Source organism: Syngnathus leptorhynchus, chromosome 21, assembly GCF_054491065.1.
Source record: "Syngnathus leptorhynchus isolate UIUO chromosome 21, UIUO_Slep, whole genome shotgun sequence".
NCBI classification, from domain to species: domain Eukaryota; kingdom Metazoa; phylum Chordata; class Actinopteri; order Syngnathiformes; family Syngnathidae; genus Syngnathus; species Syngnathus leptorhynchus.
In genome coordinates, this window is record NC_141215.1 from 4,752,600 (window position 1) to 4,773,269 (window position 20,670).

The following is a 20,670-nucleotide window of genomic DNA, read 5'->3' on the forward strand; positions in this document are numbered from 1 at the left end:
GGCGCTGGCGGGCGGCCGCTAACTTGCTCTTAATGGCGACTCAAGGTGGACCGAAATGCATTTCCTCCGCCTCCAGATGTTACTTTTGGCGCTCAAGCACGACAAGGCCGCAATCGGAGAGTCTGTCTTACGCGTAAAAAGCCGTGCTAAAAGCTCACCGCCGAATAAATATACCATGCAAAAAAAAACGTTTTAGGGTAATCTCTCATTGTCTTTGGAAAGTTTGCCTCACCCTGAGGCCGCAGACATATAATGGCAACCTGTAAGTCAACACGAGCACTTTTAGAAGGGATTAGTTTCCGACCCCGGCTATCCCACGTCCGAAGGAAGTCGCCCCGCGGAGCCGTGTCTGCTCTGTCGGACCCGGAGCGACGACGGAATAGCGATGTGAATAAATGGATTCCCCGCGGTCTCCATCCATCTCTCCGCTCATGCCAAACAACGCACATAAGCTCCAAAATGTTTCCCCCCCAATCTCAGCATTACCCCCATCCTCGGTATCTCCCGCCCCGATAGAGAATATCGTAGCGACCGATGCGTTTGAGCCACAAACGCCCTCTATTTCTCCATCTCTCACTTTCACCACGCCTCCATTGGCGGCTGAGCGTGTGTCGGGATGCTATCGCGCCCCAGGCAATCAGAGATACAGTCATATGTCACAAATAGGTGTCAACTCTTATTACAGTATGGGGGGGGCGGTCGAAGGCGAGAGAAAACTCACTTATCAGGAAGGACATAGCCAGGGCACATCTCTTCTTCATGCCTTAGCTGGCTATTAACTTGTTTCCTTTCGGAGGCTGACCGTATTTTACCTGTAACACAAATGTAATGCCGCTTCCTGTCCACTCTGTCGCACGAACCTTCTTTCACCTGTAAACGGAGTCTTGTTTATTCAGTATCATCGGAAGTCAGGTAGCCAGGGAATAATTTGTCTTTTTTTTTTATTTATTTAATACTTTTTATTTATTGAATATATTTAAAAATGTTATTTTTGAGGAATTTTACGTTTGGCTTTTGGCCTTGTACATTTAGGCTAATGGGTCCACAGAGAACATATAAAGAATTTTTTTTTTTTACTTGACTTCCCCGTTAGAGGGAATGTTCACTCACTCAAGAGACACATTTTACATAATTGGACGGGATGTGATGTCCTAAGAAAGTCATAGAACGGCGAAAACCCATGTTCTCGCATCATCCGTCATACATGGCTCATGGTACATTGGCCTCGCTAACGTGTCGTGCTACACTTATAGCCCCCGAGGTCGTACTTATGCAATCGCCGCCTTTGAAAGACATTCCGCAGTGTCGTTAGTACCGCTTCGTACGTAACAAGTGCCTTTTAACAGCTTTAATGCCTTTTGGTGCCGAAACGTTCACTTCAGTCTGTAAATTGGACACGTTTTCTGTGTATGTATAGTAAATAAAAATGACCTTAAATAGACTATTTGTAAGTTTTAAGTCAAAGAAAACTTTGTGTTTTTACATTTCCTTCCCTCGCTAATCATTTTTTTGTTTACGCAACATCTTAGCAGGAAATTTCTGTTTGTTCAACATTTCCCCACCCCCCCGCACCATTTACTCTTACAATCATCACCATTATCACACAGCGTGTCCCTGTTTCTATTTCTTTTCTCTGTGGTTTTTATCTGGCGCTCCATCTTTGACCACGCGTCCCCCTCCACCCCACCCTCGAGCAGAGGCGGGGTGGGGGTGGATCTTACACCGGCAAGATGGGCAAAAATCAGCCAGCCAGGAAGAGTCAGCCATCAATCTTCCTTTGCTGTCATTGCCTTATTCGCCCTCTCCTGCTCCCCTTCACTATCATTTCCTCTGTCTGTGCTCTATCTTCCTCGGTCTGTCCGGCTCGCCCACCACCCTTTCTAATCCCGACTTCAGTCAAGGTTGGACATGTGACGGCTGTCCGGCTAGACCAATATAAGCCTCGTCTCGCCCGGCACTTTATTACTCCTCTGTCTCGATAGCATCTTCAGGAATCTTCATTGTGATTTTTTTATTTTTTTTTCGCACTCTCTGTCCCCTCAGTGGGCGTCTTTTTGTCTGGGTGAGACGTACCTTTAGTTCAAAGCCAAAAGTGGAAATCCTCAACAGATGGTTTCAAAATGCGGGGCCATCCAAGCTCCGCTTTTGTACTTGGCGCTGGCAAATGTCCCTTAAGCCTCTTTTCAAGGCAAATATGCTGTTGGTTCAACTCTAAGACCCTAATTTAAAAAAAAAAAAGAAAAGAAAAATTAGCCGAGATCTATAAAGATAAAGCCGCAGATTAGATGTAAACCTTGTTAAATACCTAACGGTCTTCAAAAAGGGAATCGAGTTATGGCCTCTTGTTCAGTGGCTAATACCAGAGTGTGGGGATCACAGAGGGGGGGTGCTTTAACCTCCCCTGTCAGCCCTAATTAATGAGCTAATTAAGGGCTCAGGTTGAATTAAAGGTAGACACCTTAAGTGCCCTCGGGCTGTTCAGATAAGTGGCGCCGGGACGTAACGTTACAAAGACGGACGGCGGTTTCCGAGCGGAGGTCAACTCGGACGGCCGTCGTTCGATGGCGATGTAATTTGGAGCGCGCCGGGCGACAGTCGGTGAAATGCGGCCGTCGACAAGGATTCGCCCGGAAAAATCATAGCGGTTTGTTTGCCATTACAGGTCGGTGCTGATAAGCGATCGGGCGAACATAAGGAGAATTGAAGAGGCTCTTTTGGGCAGTTTGCTGTGATTACATTACATAGCCTGCTGCAGTCGTAAAATCAGCCGATTTAAAGCAAACATAAAACGCTCCCCCGGGGATCATTTTCGCATGATGGATTTTTTAGTGCCTCTCCTTCTCCCCGCTGGGGCTTCTATATGTTTTTATTTTTTCTTTATTTTTAGTGTTTTCAATTTCCCAACTTTCTTTACTTGGGAAATACAATTCCAAATATTGATTGATTGTCCGTCGAGGAGATAAAGGCGGCAGATGCAGTCGTAAATGTGCTACTACCAGATTAAAAACAATACGAGATGAGCACGGGTGCCGCCGCCGCCACCGTCGTCGTCGTTTTAGCACAAATGAAAAGATTGAAGGACTCGGAAAACTCTCCCGGCCTCTCGTGTCATAACCCGTCATTTCATTTCAAACGTCCATCGTAACCTTTCTCGTAAAGATAACGAATGCAATCAAGTGAAATCATTCCGGAACGGCTTGGGCGGCCATTAGCCAGAGACACAGGTGGCTTTTCCAGCCCGTCGTTACCCTAATCCAAAACCACCGCGGGGCAGCCCGCAGTCATTTTGTCAGGCAAAGAAGTGATTCACAGTGATCTTTTTCTGTCCATTGGGCAGAGGTAATTAGCTCGTTTCTCTCGCCGTGCTATATGAGCCAATATCATAGACGACATTCCTATCAGTGACGCCCACCGTGGGGTGCGTTGGCCAATGTCTCCCGCGAGATTCATCAGCTATACGGTACGGCAAAGTCACATTATTGCAAGGAAAGCTTCGACATTCAAGATGCAGTCGGCTGAACAAACGGTTCAAGGCGCATATTCTTGATGCACAAGCTCTTGGAGTTCCTATAACTCGCCGGCTGAGTTTACTGCCGAGTTGCGACCAAAGTCAGGCTCCGGTTGTCCTCCCAGTGCGTCCTCTGATGTCACTCACTAGTTTGACTCCCGCCGGTCGAGCTCTGTCGGACCGGCCCGTTTCCTCTCTCTTCCTGGGGTTCTTCACATATGCCTGAGTGTAATCTGACATTTCCTGGCTCGGCCGCAGGCGCGATCTCAAACACCGCCCCACCTTCACCTTGAGTGTTTGCACTCCGCTATGAACTTAACGTTGCCCAAACACTCTATCTAAATGTCACGGCGAGTTGTTGAAATAGACCGCCGACAATCCAGTCCGCTCACACCAGCTTGTCCTCCCGAGCCGTCTCGACGCGGCCGTAGTCCTCACGGTTCTCTTCCTCATCTTTTCTCCATTTTTTTTTCAGGCTCACTGAACTGAGGGAAAATGACATTTAATTACAGGAGAGCAGTCACGCAGTTTGGCTAATTACAATCCCGGGAGTTCAGTCATCATATCTAATTAACTTTCACTTTCATGAAAGCTTAATGCAGCTCCATAGGATGGCGCCGCATGTGCCGCACTTTCGCACCATTGACAAATGTCTGACAATTCATTTCTGTTTTGACTTGGCTTCTTCTCATTTACAAGCAGCGGAGGGTTAATGGCTGTTTTTGGGGGCCTTTATTTCACATTGGACCCTTTTTTATGACTACTAAAGAGACTAAAAAAAGATATTCATAATTGATCGAAGCCGGAATTATGCCTAAATAGGAATGAATATAATCAATCACTTGGATGGTGGTGGTAATTCCTGGCCGTATCGATTGCTCAAAACGCGGCGCGCAGTCTGATTCACATTCATTATGACACTCTCAGAGGACAATCAATTCATTATTATGCCTGCCCTTGACCACATTGTTAGTGTGCTTACTGGGGCATAATCCTTGGAGTGCATGCGAGTGCTTGTTGGAGTCATTTTTCATATGCACACCGCACTTGACAATATATATCTCATCTCACACAACACATTTTTTTTGTCTGTGTGTTTTTATTTGCACCTGTTGGAAAGGTTACCTAGTCTGCTTGTAGTGTGATTTCTATTTATTGGGAAAAAAAAAAAAAGATTCAAGCAGGGGCGGAGCTAGTACCGGGTGCTGCTCTCCAGCCACCCCACTGGCCACACCCACATCTCAATAAGTATTGATACTCGGATTTATTTTTATTTTATTGTCATCACTGAAAGAAAATCGAACTCTCCCCCCGTTAAATACGGCCATCTTGTTTGTATGTGTTATGCTAAGGTGGCTATAGGCGGGCCAAGCTAATACCTACAATTTTTCAATCACTCGTGGCATCATGGGATTTCCTGGGTCACGTCAAGCTTGTCTTATCAATCTATTGACATGGCACCTGTGGTTGCACTGGTGTAGGAGACGGTCGCCACTCCTCCATGGACGAATACTAATAGGGATGCAGATAGCTCTGGCTTTGGCCGTCTCAGCAGACATTGATCCCCCTGCAGACTTCCAAGGTGGTGACAGATGGACTGTCACCTCCGAATGAGATGAGATTGGGACACGTCCCTTCACATCTTCCTCAGTCACTGCACTCCACTGAGTTTGGCTCGGAGTGGGTCTCCCTTTGTGTTGCCGCTCCGTAGTTGCTTCCCCTTTCCCCCCCACAGCCTCTAGTTGGAGGGTCTCCCGCATATTCAAAAGGTTACAGCTTGAATCCCTGCACCTGCCATCTGTCATTTTTGCTGTCAGTCCTGACAGTAACTTGTCGATCTTTACTAATGGTAACTAATGAAATGAGGCAAGGGGGGGTCGTTACTATCGTTGTGTCTTCTCAGGAGCGCTGAAGAGGATTTTGAAGAGGTGATTTGTTAGCTTGCCGGTTTACGCACAAGACGACATTCAGTCTTGGTGCCAATCCGGAGAACATTTTAGATAGATCCTGCCAGGCTGGATTTTATTTTAATATCACAGAATCGGTCGCAATTCTTTTTCTGTGACCTTAACTGTCAGTGTAGGACTTTGGGCCCTGACAAGCATCACACTCAGGCGGTCTGGCAACAACAAGTACGCTATCCTAAAAAGTCTCTTAAATCACCTCTTGTACCGATTCTTATCCCCAGCAGATCCCTTTGACCGTGTCTGCGTGGCGTGTGTGGGTTTTAGTCTTGCAAGGAGAAATATCTTGTTCTCTCATCTGAAACTTCAAATGAATTTCCTTTTGAGGGCTTTTCTCAACATGCCCGGATTATTGGATTAGCCGGCACTCTACATTTGGACAACAGTCCGAAAGCCGTCGGACATGTCTTCTGATGAAAAAGGAATAAAACTCGGCACGTCCAGTCGTACCTTGAAAGCGATTGGGTCCGAAGCTTTTTAAATCACCTGTTGAGCGGTTTTGACTCGCCATTCCTCACATCTCCCAAATCCCACTTATCAAGCGCCGGCCACGGGATCGTATCGAGAGGAGCTATGCAAATGACCGGGAGAGAGAGAGAGAGGCCAGATCTAATCTTTAGGTTTATTCTAATTAAAAGTGATTTACTTTCCGCACCATCCCTGCGAGGCAGAGGTGCTTAAATGTCCTGCTCTCTGAGGAGATGGCATCCTCTAACTCAATTAGTTAGCAGAAGATGCACTTGGATAAAGTTTACTCTGTGTAGAACTGCTTAACATGCAATACAAAGCTAATGTGGCGATGCAGCTTGCATCGTGGAATAGTCAAATGTCAAGGTTGAGGGGTTTGTTTACTTTTAAAGCCTAAACCAGACGCCGCAGATTTTATGCAAATCCCGTGAAACAAAGTATTGTCGAAAGTTGCTGTACCAGAAGATTATTCAATGATTAGTAAAACGTGCACCCCCCCATGCAGACCTTCATTGATATAGGCACCATTTACCGCTGTCACCCAGCACCCCTCATCAGCAACACCACTTAGTGAATAAAGGTCAGGCAATCAGGCATCTGGAAGGACAGCTAATTTGTCATCCCTCGACAAACGTGTCAGAGTCCGATCTTGTCCGCCGGGCTTGATACCGCAACAAGCCGTAAAGGTTAAGAGATTCAAAGAACAGCCCCCACCACGCCGCCCAGCCCCTCTCCTTCCCCCACTTGCCCCGTTTCCATCTCAACAAGCATCGGGTAGCAGAGCAGCAAATTCAATTTTGGATTTGATACCGTGAGAGTTATGGGGTTTCTCGGATCTAACTCGGAGGGGTGTTTAAGCATGTCGTTCGCCATCGCCGCCTCGCTCCGTTGAACCCGCTAAGATCGAGGTGTCGCCGTCTCGTACACGTCGTTGTCAACCGGCCATTGACCTGACAAACCTCATCCTGTCTTTAACACCGACCTATGGAATGTGAAATGAGCGTTGAAATGTCTTAGTCACCGCAAAGGGTCGTCATTATCGATTATTTGTGTGCTAGCAGGAAAACAGACAAAGCATTAAATATGGATTGAGGTTTAAACACCCATGGGATGACGGCATGCACCTTTTGATCGTTGCGAGGAATAAATCTGTGTGTGCCCACCTTAGGCCTCACTATCACCCCACCATCCTTTTCCCCACCATCCACTAGAATACATCATGCAAATAATTTACACAAGAAACAAACACAAGCAGCTCTTCCCCACCCCAAAGGAAGACGCCGCCATCCCTAATGAGCCCAGTGACATTTGAATATTTATACCTTTTTTTTTTTTTGGCGCTGAAGAACTAAGTCCAACTCTATCATTTCATGGCGCATTCTTTCGAGAAGCGTCCCAGACTCGAGAATCAAATGAATCGCCGAACGATGACGCAGCGGTATACCCACAGAGGAGCTGGCGCTTGCTAAAAGTCTAATGACATTCCAGGTGGGCATTTGAAGGCAGGTGGCGTATTAAAAAGCCCATAAAAGGCCGGGCGGCGGGAAGGGCGTTTGGGACGGGCGAAGACGGTGGCGGTAACAAGAAACAGCACGAGACAAGAGGGGTGTTAGTCGTGGGTCAAGTTGCCTGGGGGCTGGGGATTTAATGGACTTGTGTACAAAGGAAGGAAAGATGCAGGTTGCGGCGCTTGCAGGGAAGAAAACAGATGCTAGCTTTGCAGCGCAGCTTGTTTTATTCCAGTGCCAGCCTTAGATTAGCCTAACATGTTTATTTTCTTTGATCATTTTTGGCCCCTGAGAGCTACCATACCAAAGCGTAACTCGAACCCTGAACTCTAATGTCGCGGGTGATTTTTAGTGGTTTAACAATAAGATAATAACCAAAAGGTGCATCCTCTAAAACACGCTAACGCTAAATATAATTTCCGCTAAAAGTAATCATTATAGCTATCAACAGCAAACATTTTCGTTATGTTTGTCTCATGCATTTTTTAACAACACTGTCACTTCTCACTGGTTTTCTGTAATGCGAGCGCGAAGGAAAAGCAGCCCTGGCTGTCAGTAGGCGGATGATCAAGACGATGATATTAAGAGCTCATGCCAGCCCTCTGCAAGCTGGGCTCGTCTGGGAATTGAAAGTTGGGAAAAAAAAAAAAAATCCCACGTAAAGTCTGCGCGGCTACTCACTCAAAGCTAGCAGGTCAGGTTACATGGCAAAGACCTTGCTAATTAATGTGTCAAATCGTGTATGTTTTCTGGATTCCAATTGTCAATCTAAAGAAAAATTCCGAATGATGTTGGGTGTCTTGCTACAGTTTGTTTATGGTTGTGATTTTTGTTAGATCATCTTCAGTATGTAACTAATTGACATATAAATGCTCTGTCAGGCAGTCTCATGCGTCACTCTCGCCCACTTCTTTATCCCTCGAGGCCCGAAAGTATGCTCCTCAGTTCACTCCGTAATGAACACGTCTATCACCCGAGCTTACCGAAAAGTCATTCTGAAACAATTGACGCCTCTCGTGATACAAATGATCTGATGACAGCAGGCCAAAGCAACTGAACGGGAAACAAAACAACAAAACAGAAACATTTCTCTCCTCCTAATGCCGAATCAGACCTGGTCTGAGCCTTGAGAAATGTTCTGCTACTCTTTGGGAATCAACCACTTGGTGGCACTAGCAGCCAAAATCAATGAGGGCCAACTCAGTGTATGGAGCTGTGTGCAAATCACGCTTCGAGAACACCACACGACCGTGGAATGGAATCAAAATGAATCATTTGCTGCATTAATTTAATTAGAGGATGAAAATTCCAGCTTTGGAGCGGCTTTGGATGAAACGCTCACCAACCGCAATATTAGGCACACAGAAATCACTCGTGTCGGATCAAAATTGTGCCATGTGGCCAATGCTAGAGGTGTAACTAATATTGTGACCGCCATATATCGTTCACATCAAAGAAGAAGCTATTTTTGTGCCCGAGATGTTTTTACATTCATCCCCCCCAGTCGGTTTGCTTTTGGTCGGTAGAGCAATTAGGAGCGTAAGCCATTCGGAGCTCAGAGGGGAAGCCACTTTCTGATTCAGGTCATGTCTCCGCCTAAATGTCATTGGCCCGAGTGCAGCGGGTTAATTAAAGGCGTACGCTCGACACGGTAGCCTGCTTCAACCAGATAGTTGGAGGAGAAAGGGACTGGCCTGTCCTGAAATCCAATCGATTATTCATATTCATTTCCAAACAGATGCATGTAATTCCATCTTCGATTCAGTACACAAAGCGTAGCCGATCAGATTGCCCATTTTTGAGCCAATTTAAGCAAGTGTGCTTTAGATTCTGCAAAATACGGTATTCACATTGTCAAATATGACAATGCCACAAAGATACATATTGCCGGCCCACTCTAGGTAATAATCAGCGCTCATTTGTCGCAATAGCGGGTAAATACTCCAGTGTGACTGGGTCGTCCTGTCAGCGGGACTCTGGCGGCGGCAGTGGCCCCCGATAATCTTTCACTAATTTTTATTAAGTGGGAAGGAAAAGGGCAAGTCTTGGCAGCAAAGCACGCACGACATAAATCAACCACCAGGGGGGCGGCGGTTATTATTCACACGACGCTCCACGTACTGCTTTGCTCGTTAAGGGAAACGGATGCCGCGCCGTATTAAACGTGTCATAATTAGCAAACGGTGAAAGTAATATCGCCGTCCCTGGGAGATTTCATTTCCGCTCTTCCGCCCGGTTTGATTTTGGAAGTGCACAAAGTGGAAGCCCCGAGGCAAAGTTTCTCCGTGGCGCTCGCCGCCGTCTCGCTGAAGAAACTCCCAGATAAGACAAATGGTTGAAATGACCTTTGAAAACATCACCATCTCTCAGCCGGCCCGAGAGAGGCGAGGGACGGAGCTATTTCGACGAAGTGCCGGGTAAAAGTGGGTTCCCAAACCGTGCCGGATTTGTCTTGCTTCTCTGAATGCTTTCTGCTCCATTTACACGCTCCCAGTACATTCGTCTCTGTCTCGAACTTGAAGTGAAGAACAAGAAATGAAGGAGTCTTAGTTTTAAAAGCTCTCCGAGTCACTCGTGGCAAATTTCCAGTTCATCACCAAAGCTCCTCGGTGACTCATTAGTGTTTCGGTTGACTTTTCGAAGCACCTGTTGCTGTCTTCCCGACAAATTATCTTACTGGCACAGTAGACATTTAAATGCATTTTTTTCCTTTTTTTTTTTTTTTTTTTTTGCTCAAATGAGTTTTTTGGTAACCATTTAGTAATACCGATCAATTCGTTCCATTCCAATTGATTTTATCACTGAATGTAACATAACAGTATAATACAAGAGGACTATTTACAGATTATGTGAAGATATCTTAGCAATGAAAAGGTTTTACTCACAGTTGGAAACGCTTATTTCTGGCTAAATGGCCACAACAGGGTGTCCCTTTTAAAATTCAAATGCGCAGCGACTTGCAAATTAAACGCGTCGGCGCGCTTGTGTGTTCGGGGGACTTCACCGAGGAGATGGAGTCCAGTCTGCGGCACCGCTCGTGTCCCAATTAGCCATGCGGGGCTTTGAATGTGTTTAACCTTAGCGGCGCTTAATCATGTCATTAACAAGACGGGGGGTCGGGGAACTGCCTGCGTGTTGCCACCTTCCTGCTGCAACCCCCAAAAATAAAAATTTATTTGTGAGCCATCAATTGTGACCTCTAATTCAAGGAGAGTTTTGGCTACCCAAGGCGTTTTATTTAGCCGCTCTAAATTAAACTCTGATGATGTCTCACCACAGCTCTCTACCGATGACTTTTTCGGCCGCAGTTCTATACTGGAATTCTAGCCCGCCGCTCGTAATTGCTCATCAAATCATCGCTTATATTTCAAGGAGCGAGAGATTGAAAGGGACATATGGAATCGGACAGCTCTCGTGAAAATATAACCGGGCGCCGAGATATAACCGTCGGTGTGCATCGGCGGTGTCTATTAGCTAAACACGCCTGAATCCTATTTGGCGGTAATCAACAGAAGCACCGTGGAAGATAAAGATCAGCCGCAGGCATTATTTTCCCTTCAGACTTGAAGAGTGACAGGCCCATTATGGCCTGCACGGGATTTATGCGATGATCGTTTTTGATGGCCCGGACGTCCGTCGTCGCCCGTAATGTTTTCTATGCTAATGAGGCTTCTACTCCTGCCACGTGACGCCATCTTTTTTACGGGAAAGCGATTGTTGACGGCTCCATTAAAAGCCGCAACAATATTTCCTCCTCGGTTACCGTCGCTCGTCAGCCAAGCGTATTTATGTCTTTTGCTCCCCTATAACCACAGATTGGACTTCCGGATGTTCCGCTGGGAGATATGAAGCGACCTTGACGCAAAGTCCGGCGTGTGAAACAGCAACATAAGGTGGCGACGAGGAATCCAAGAGTGAAATGAAAAGCCGCCCCTCCGCCTTCATTAGTGCTGCGAGGCCATCCGCACTTGTCTAATGACAAACTACCTTGTTGTGCATTGTAAGTACAGTGTCTTGATGGATCGGCTTGCATTAGTAATGACCTTTTCCAAAGACTACATAGTCACTAACTTGAATGCTGCTGTGTACTCTTTTTTTTTTTCACACATACACGTATATATAAAATAAGCACAAAAAATATCTAAATCTATATGTGTCAAATAATGTATAACCTTTCTAGAATATTGAGGCAATCAGGGAAGTCTCCTGTCACTCCCAATACTCGCGGCCAACAAACGCCAGAGACTTTGCGGCAATCCGAAACATTTCTCTCTTTCATACTTGGCTGACAGCTGCCTTTAACAATAGATGGGATGGATGTGACCCTTGGGGTTTGTATCTTTTGACACGTGTTTTTCACAGTGGGACTCGTGGCGGTAATTGCTTCCGAGGGGTCCCTAATCCGTTTTTACGCCACACATCGCACATCCAAAGCGGGAAACATGATTTATATTTGACACATGTCCTCTTTTCATCTTGGCTCTTTGTGATGAAGTTGTTTATTTGGGCTAGCTTGGACTCTCGGGGAGATAGAATGACTATCTTATTTTCTCTTCCCATGCACAATACACGTTTTTTTTGTTTGGTTTCTATCAATCATTGCGGAGATTCAAATGGCAATTAATAATACAAATACATTTGTCACATGAAGCCCGTCGTTTCTATCGCAGCTATAAACACTTGAACATAATGAACACTTGCGTTTTTTTTTCTTCGACTCGTCGCATGCATCTCAATGCCGAGGGGGGAAACAATTTCTTGCCGATAAAACAATATTTCTCAGAATGCCTTTTTGAGCCAAGAACCAGCGAAACAGACCCACTTAAAGAAACATCAGTTACACTCTTGAATGCAAAACGGGTTCTTGCAGTCTCCCAGAATCTCGTCTTCAATCGGTCGCTGGCGCTAAAATTAGCATCAAGTTTTTATCAGGGCTGTGAAGAATTTCCTCCCAAACTTCTGCAGAATGTGCGCCCGTCTTCAAAAGCCGGAGTCGTGTTGTCGCACAACACAAGACCATCCTGACTGCCTGTGTCAGGCTGTGAATACTAATACAAGTTTTCTTGTTTGATGCTTCATAGAGGACACGCGGAACACATATTGAGCGCTAACCTTTTCTCTCTTTTATGAATGACGGGTTATGCGCACAAATTCCCTTAAGGCCTTTCTCATTAGCTGATTCATTATCGCGGAATTAATTGTTGATGAACACCACGTGAGAAACAGCCGATAAGCCGCATGCGGTACGTGGGGTTCAAAAGTCCATCGACTGATCAAGTCTTCTGGCAGCCGCTATGACAACCAAATCGAGTTAGCAAATACATTTTGCTAGCAACATAATGCCGTTCAAGCAAAACGGTCGACTGAAACTAAGCCGTGTCGGTTCTCGTATTGCGCATGGGTCACTATGGATTCTTTCGGAACAAAGCCATTGTTAATGTTATTAATGACCGCACGGCTCTGCACTCTGGGGTCGAAGCGCGGGGATTTATTTCATACAGAATCCCTGTGAAAGTCTTCAAAGTGGGAGCCAAGAATCATTGTTCTTTTGCTCCCAAGCTCCCCCTACAGCTACTCTGGGAATTGCATATTGGCATCCACAACGAACGGATGCGCTAACACAACTTGTCTTCATTATAAGCGGATTGTCCAGATGTGGCAGTTTAATTACCATATCCAAGTCCTTCTCATTTAATGGTACTTTCCAAATTTCTGGAAACCCATTTGCATATCAGATTCATTGCAACTTGAGCCGGTTGACAATCTAATCTACAGCTTTGTTTGTCGCCTCCCACCGCAAAGCTAGATTAATAAATGAGAATTCATCGGAAGGCATATCTGCGATTAAAGTAAGGCGGGAGGGGGAAAAAAAAAATCGAAAACAAAAGCATCTCCCCGACAATACATGTTTTACAGCTCACCGACAGCCGCTCGAATTAAGTGATGCAAACACGGCAAATTGAATCAATTTGCCGCCTCTAAATGGATGTGATGCGCGGCGCCTGAACGCTCGAATGAATCCGAGAGAATTTCTACGTTTAATAATGTTGTTTTTGTTTGTGCCTTTCTTGTCCTCGCTCACTTGATGAAGCTTCCAGAAGATGGGGCGTGAAGAGGATATCAGATAACAAGGCGGCGTCGCATGCTCCGGGAACGAAGCGGCGGGCCGTGGTAGAGCGCGACGAGGGCGGAGGGCCGAGGTGAGTGGAGCATATCAAACAGATAAGAAGTCATGTGGAAAATGCGGGAAGCAAAACCATGCATAAAATTATCCCAAAAAAAACTCTAAATTGGAGCAACATCCTACATTGACAGGTTAGCTAGTGTTGGCTTGCCTTTTATGCTATCAAAACAATGTTTTAAACTCAATATGCCAAATCAAAATCATTAGCCAAAAAAGCTAACAAAAAATGTTTACTTTGCATTTCACTTTTTGAATGTTGTGTCTTTATGTGCTGTGGTTGAAAAAGGTTACAAGGATATTTGATCAAAGAAGTAAAGTACTTGTCTAGTATCCCAAATCATCTCTCCCCATTGAAATGAATAGAAATGCCCTTAATCCATTCCAGTGACCCTATCAAACTCTTTTGTAACGTGTTTGTAATGGGAAAAATAGTACTCTACATTCTTTTACTTCTTCAAAATGTTCATTAACAACACATTTAAGTAGACTGTAAAGAAGTAAACAAATGGCAACGCCCTGGCCAATGTTGCGTCATCATACCCCCTTAATTCAATGTCATGCTGATTTACAGTACAGTGTGTTCCTATATGTTGACCCCACACTTGTGTCAAATACTCAAGTATAGGACATGTACCTGAAAAAGTCGAGTAACAGAATATTTGTTTTTCGTTACTTGCCACCGCTGTCATTCTTTTGACATATTGATCCGGAATTGTGCGTCTCAGCTGCAACACGTAATGATCAACACGGAATACAAAGCTTCCCGACAGTGCCGACACATTGACAGACCCGTGATTAAATCAAGAGAGGCGGCCACGTTGTTGACGACAATGATGATAACGCCGCGGGCACTTATCAACGTCGCCGCCAATCTCCCGTCCGCCGCCGTTTTCCAAGACTGTGTCAGCTGGATGCTGATGGGGTGAATCAATCTGAACAAAAACCAAAGCGTTTATCATCAAAACCAAATGAGCGTCTTGCGCCGACTCGTGAATAATTGTTGCCAGGCGTTATGCTTTGGCTGTCACTCGCGAGTACGCCGCCTCGGCTGTAATGCATCTGCATTAAGGCGGCCGCTGGCACGCTGTCACGTACGCCGCACCGTAAGCCGTTAAATACATAAATCGGGTTTAAATGAACACACACCCCACTTGTCTCGCTCGCTTTAGCGAGTAATTCATCTCCCAACTCTGTGATTCTGTTATGCCGTCAAATTGACAAGTAATCCATTGCCGGCGTCCTTGTTGTCAACGTTGAGGTCATCGCCGTCTCGCATCGAGCGACTGTACAGTGAACCCGAATATCGTAATTTACAAAGCGTACCCGTTTGTACAGAACATATCAGGGGGACACTGTACCGTCTTTTTTACAACAGCATGTGGACTCACAAAAGGAACTCTGTTGTCAGTCTTAATCCCAGCCTGCACCTTGCCCGGATGATAATCCTCCCCCTTTTTTCTGCCAAATCACTCTGAATCCTTTGTCGCAAACTTTTCAAACCTGTCAGGTCTCTTTGCAAGCTCTGTGAACATAAAACGTACATTTTTAACCCCCCCCCCCCCCCCCCCTTAACAAGAGCACTCAGGCTTTAAATAGATTACAGCCCATTATCCCCAATTACATTTCAGAATAAACTTGGAAATGGAGAGTAAATCGCTTACCTGCTCAAATGTCTTTCATGGAACGTTTACAGAAGTCCTCACTGGCTATTTGTCTTAATTAATACACGGGAAGGGGGCGGGGTTATAGCAAGGTCAAGATCAAAATGTAAACACACAAATAGACTTTTATCAAACTGCACTGAGTCACCTCAAATATTAGGATATTGGGAAAACTTTTGAGTAATTCGCTTAGAACAACAAGAGAAAAATATCTTCAAAAGGTCTTTGAATGCGACACTTGAAGTCTTTCGCTCAGCTGGTGTGGCCTTTCTGTTTTCCTCAAAAACAACGACATACAGCCGAGGTCTCCCGTGTGTCTCAAAGTGCCCGCGGCCACCTCCGTGGCGCCGAACGTGGGGTGCAACATCTTGTCGTGTCCATCACCGCCGCGGCGCTTGATAAGTTACCTCTCGGCGCGCGCTTGACATATACGAGCGCCGTTTTTATACCCTGTCAATAAAAGTGATTTACCCGGGAATCAATACGACGCTTGCCCGTGCGCTGACAGTCGGCTGTCCTAAATTTATACCCGCCAACATACAGTACATTTTTTGCTTTAACATTTACGCAGGCAGTCAATGACTGCAATTTCCCAAAGGGGAAATTCTGGATGACATTTACATTAAAGGAAAAAAAAAAGTATGCTCGCTGAGATGTTTCTCATAAGTGTTACGCCGTCGTCATTATTCCGAAGCATTCAAGTACTCGACATTATCTCCAAACATGTCTTTTCCCTAATAAGCCGGGATGTCAAAAATATTATAGTTTCAGAGGGAATTTCCCCCGGTTCTTTTATTCAAATCTTGCCTCATGGAGATGGTAAAAAAGGGAAAAAACATCTGTTCTACGGCTATTATCCATCTGTTGGCCCTTGTTCCTCCCCGTTTTGCTCAATGGATTCCTCCTCTTTGTCTACAACATGCAATAACCATCATCTTCCGTGCCAATGAGCCATGTCGTCGGACAGCCGCCTCAAAATGGCCGCCCGTCATCCGTTCTAACCGTCGAACAGGCGATGAGTGGGTGGGACCCCTCCGTTTGGGATACACTTGACCTCCAGGGCAAAGAATTGATGAAGCTTGGTGGATACATGCCCACATGAGAAATTCTTGTTTATCAAAATGTACTTTCCATTCCCCCGAAAGAGTATTTCTGCATCCATATTTACCGGCGGAATTAAATTCTTGACAAGCAGGTTGGGTCTCCGTTGGCCAGCAACGGCATCTTGCGGGACCGACGTGACATTTACTGGTAAATTTGCATGCTGCAGCTCATTAGCTAATTAGAAATCTACATAGCCCTCAGTAAAGCGCAGTTAACTTTGTCCTCAGGTGAAGGATTCCCCCAGCGGCCTGTTTAACAAGCTTCCGAACTAAACCGGACCAGAGCTAAAGTGAAATTTGGCGGTCGCAAATAGGCAGTGGGAGTCAACAAGTATTATTTTTATCACGGCACTGGCAAGCTCTTAAAAGACAGGTTTTGCTAAAAAACACTGAAACCTCCGTCATTAGTTGTCACGTGTCCACTCGAGCTGTGAATCTCGCTCTTGGTCTAGCAGCAGCAGCACTAATATTTACATCATCGATAAAAGTCATTGTAGTGCGGCCCACTCTAAATCTGAGGCCCGCTACTGTCGCCGATGACAGAGGGAAACATAAAGCATCCCTCACAGTGATGGAGCGCTCCTGATGCTTTTATTGGGCGGCTAGGAAAAAAAAGGCAGCGCTCGTCACTTTCGGTCCGACAGTGCTGTAACGCCGTTTGATTCCTCCCGACGTTGAGCATCAAAAAATTCCACATGATCTATGACTTAAGTTTAAAAGGACAGAGTCGGAAATCATTATTGACGTCGCTGATGCTTTGTCAGGTTGTTTTTGTGATTTGCTTTTGATTTTGTCTATGTTGTTCTCTCCTTTGATTTGGATTTGACTTCAAAATACAGCCCAATAAGACACAATTGTGTAATACATTTATACGACATAACTTTTTGTAGTTTCGATAGCTAGCGAGATTGATAGTGAGCTAGCTGGGTTGATAGCTAGCTAGATTGATAGCTCGCTAGCTAGCGTTTTTCTTTTTTTTTGCAGTTTCAGAGAGTTCATGGACAGTCGAAACTAGACAAAGGTCAAGGCGTCGAAACAAAGGACTTTGCAAAGCGCGAACATGCCTGATAACCTTTGTCGGGCTAACACCGTGGGTAGTAGCCGACGGTGGGGAGAGTCGCGGCTGCCAAATTCTCCGCGGGCCAAAACGAAGAGAAGTCCTTGCCATCTGGGGCGCCTGAGGCAAGGCTGAAAACAACTCACTGAATCCCCCCCTTCATTTTTTCCCTCATTTGCGGGGTACTCATTTTTGAGATGAAAAGCAATGAGTGGACACAATGAAAAGGTCGTCTCATCGCTTTGCTAACGTGGGGAGACTGCATGCAAAATGTGACTTCCACAAAACTTCAAGTTCAACTTTGCCAAATGACTCGCAGTCTTAATGCAAGAGAAATATATTTTTTTGTATCTATCTTCTCCCGATTTACATGAGGATAACAGTGGCAAGGATAAATATTTTTAGTTGTGACGGGGAGGGGGCAAACAGATGTCTGTTTAAATGTCATGTTTGTCACCGAAGCTGCGCTGACATTTCCCGTCCCAGACTTTCACCTCTCGGATTTGTTTGGCCGTGACTCATTTAGCCACGATCGGCTCGAGTCGGAGCTCCGCTTGTGAATAAATATGATCTAATTGATAGCTGACCTCTCACATCAACAAGCAAACGAGACCAAGGCGAGGGAGACTTAACTGTTTATGCATGCATCCGCATCACGCCCCCTCTATCCCTCCCTCCCTCCCTCCCTCCCCCGTTGCATGTAAACCGCCTTGGGTGTGCGTGTCTGATTCCGACTGCATATGCAGTTGGGACAGCTGGTGGCCGCGGATATTGATAATGGCATCGGGGACGCTCAGCTTCTTGTCTTATTAATCACACCAGGCTGAGCGGTGACCTTTCCCCGAGCCCACTGCTTGGGGCTCAGCCGTATCCCGTGCTTCCTTCCCCTGCGCACCCCCCTCTCCCTCCTCCCATGGGAGTAGGAGCCTGACATCACTCACCCGGCGTCCGCTAATGTCAGCCCCGAGCCCGGCCGCCGCGGCTCACCGGCCCTGCCCGACGCCCCGGACACGGCCCGGGATGACAGAGACATTGATCATCCGGGAAGCAAGCGTTGTCTGGTGGTGGCCGAGTCGAGGGGGGGAGCGTACATGTGTGTGCGTGTCGGAATATAACGCCAATTGTGACTGGTGAGCCTAATTACAACTCGCATCTGGGTCCTAATGAGCAAATCAACACCTATTATCGATCAAGGATCAACTGGCCTCGAGCCGCTCACCGATTGGCCGAGACGATCCACACGGGTCGCTCGGTTACGACTAATTACTCATTCAGAAACCTCGCGCGAATCAGTTTATTAGTGCTAAACGCTAGCTTGGCACATTGGGAATTTGGATGCAATGAAGAGAAATGAAGAGTTGAGGTCACCTCATCTTTACAATCATAATGGCCAATCTTTTCTTTTTAGGCTTGGCAGAAGCCCATTTGGACAAAGCTATGTAATCGTGTTGTATTGACGCAACAAAGAAAAACGATGTATTTGGGAAGGTGGGAGCCAAGCTCGACCGATATCCTTATAGTTGTCTATCATTTATCTTGTACTCATCAAATAAATAAAATTCACATTGTAATTAAGTCTTGATATTAACTGATTCAAATATTCCTTCATTAACCCCCCGCTAGGGCAATTTAATTGCTCTGTTGATTGCAAAATCAGGGCTCGCTCGCAGATGACAATCAAAATTGAGAATTAAAAACACTTTCCCAAAAGCCGCCACCAAGATTGCTCAGGTGGGAGAGACTAACAAGATAATAAATAGCAAATCAACTTGGAGTGGAAAACACTTTGGTACTCGTAGCCTGCCTGAAATTGCAAAATAAAAGATATAAAGCATTAAAAAGTGAGATATGTAGATTCAAATATAACTTTAGCAACATATTTGCGTTACATTTTTTTAAATCCACGAAAATGTTTATACAGCAACGGCCGCGACATATCTTCCCGGCGCTTTGCTGTCCATTCCAGTCCAAAGAAGAAGAGCAAACAAAATCATCCAGAATCAAAGTGATTCAAGTGCAACGAGATGTCAGAATGCCTGGGCTGGCTTGTTAAGTTGTCAGCCTTTGTTTGATTACCTTTAATTGTGTTTGACGCTGTCGGCACTTTTTCGGAATGCAGTATGACAAATCGCACAGCAGCCGGAAAAATAAATAAATGTGTTTTTCTAGCATTGGGAATTTGTGCAATGAAGACAGAAAAAAAAGCAATATTGTATGGAAGGAATCCGCTCGAGCGGCTCATGCTAAACGAGGACAAGAAAAACAAATTAAAGAAGACATCAAAGTGTACGTTGATGAGGATGCGCCGACATTAGCCAAAAGAATTCCACTCAAATTATTCGAGGATAAAAAGGCTAGGACTGCAAATCAGCACTTATATTTGCGGAAGAGCACGCAACTTTCAATTCCTCCTTAACGACCGCGTTTGGCACCCTCGCCGTGGTCCGTTAATGAGGACTCGCTTGTTGATTTGGTCCTCCGAGAACAAATGAGTTCAATTTTGTAATAATGATTTCTGAGGTTTGGCCTTGATGACTTTGCCTCGCTTTGTAATAAACTTTTCTGCTCTAATTTATGGCTTTTCTCTGCCAAAGAAAAACACGCGTAATGTCACTCAAACACGTCAAAGGTTCTTCAAAGTATTTATTCGCCGGTTGAATCGACAAGCTAAATTCATCTTCGCGCCGGACCAAAGTGCACACGTGATTCTGTGTGTGTTTACCTATGTTGTCTACCATTGGAGAGATTTCTTTGACGGCACCCAAGCAATACAGATTTGCCAATTAACCTCGATGTCACTGTAATTACCGAGTCACATCAGTAAAATGAATTAATTTCCCAAAAGGACCCGGCAACAAAATTAGCTCTTCCCGATGAGAGCCAATATGTTGTCTGATAATTAGGCGAGGCAAAAGTGAGTCGCTGCCATATTTATGGCCGCTCTTATGTGTAACGTATGTAATCGGCCACTAGGGGGAAACGACGGCCGATCGGCTACTTCCTGTTACGGAACGAAGCAATTTTTCAAAGCTCACTTTCAATCAACGCTTCAATTAGTATGTAAATTGCTAATAAAGCTCATTCGAGTCACGCCGGGTTACCTCAGGTGGCTCCAGAGCAAATAAACCGTCGTGAAAAGTGTCGAAAAAATATTCGTCAGTCTCCGGTGTCGCATCAATCATGTTAAGATATAATTAAAGCTTCAATCTTGTTAGAT

The 20,670-nt window shown here is 45.5% G+C and overlaps 1 protein-coding gene across 6 annotated transcripts in view; it reads left to right on the forward strand.

Annotated features, from left to right (window-relative positions):
* Window positions 1–20,670, forward strand: part of LOC147040279 (uncharacterized) — a 161,577-nt gene that overhangs the window by 20,786 nt on the left and 120,121 nt on the right. For all 6 annotated transcript variants that reach the window (XR_015063127.1, XM_085902280.1, XM_085902281.1 and 3 more), the window contains exons 6-7: window positions 11,264–11,448; window positions 13,540–13,648. Coding sequence is in view for 5 of the 6 variants with exons in the window: in XM_085902280.1 (XP_085758406.1) it covers window positions 11,424–11,448; window positions 13,540–13,648 (134 nt within the window). In the remaining variant the exon portion in view is untranslated. The remainder of the gene's footprint in view (window positions 1–11,263; window positions 11,449–13,539; window positions 13,649–20,670) is intronic.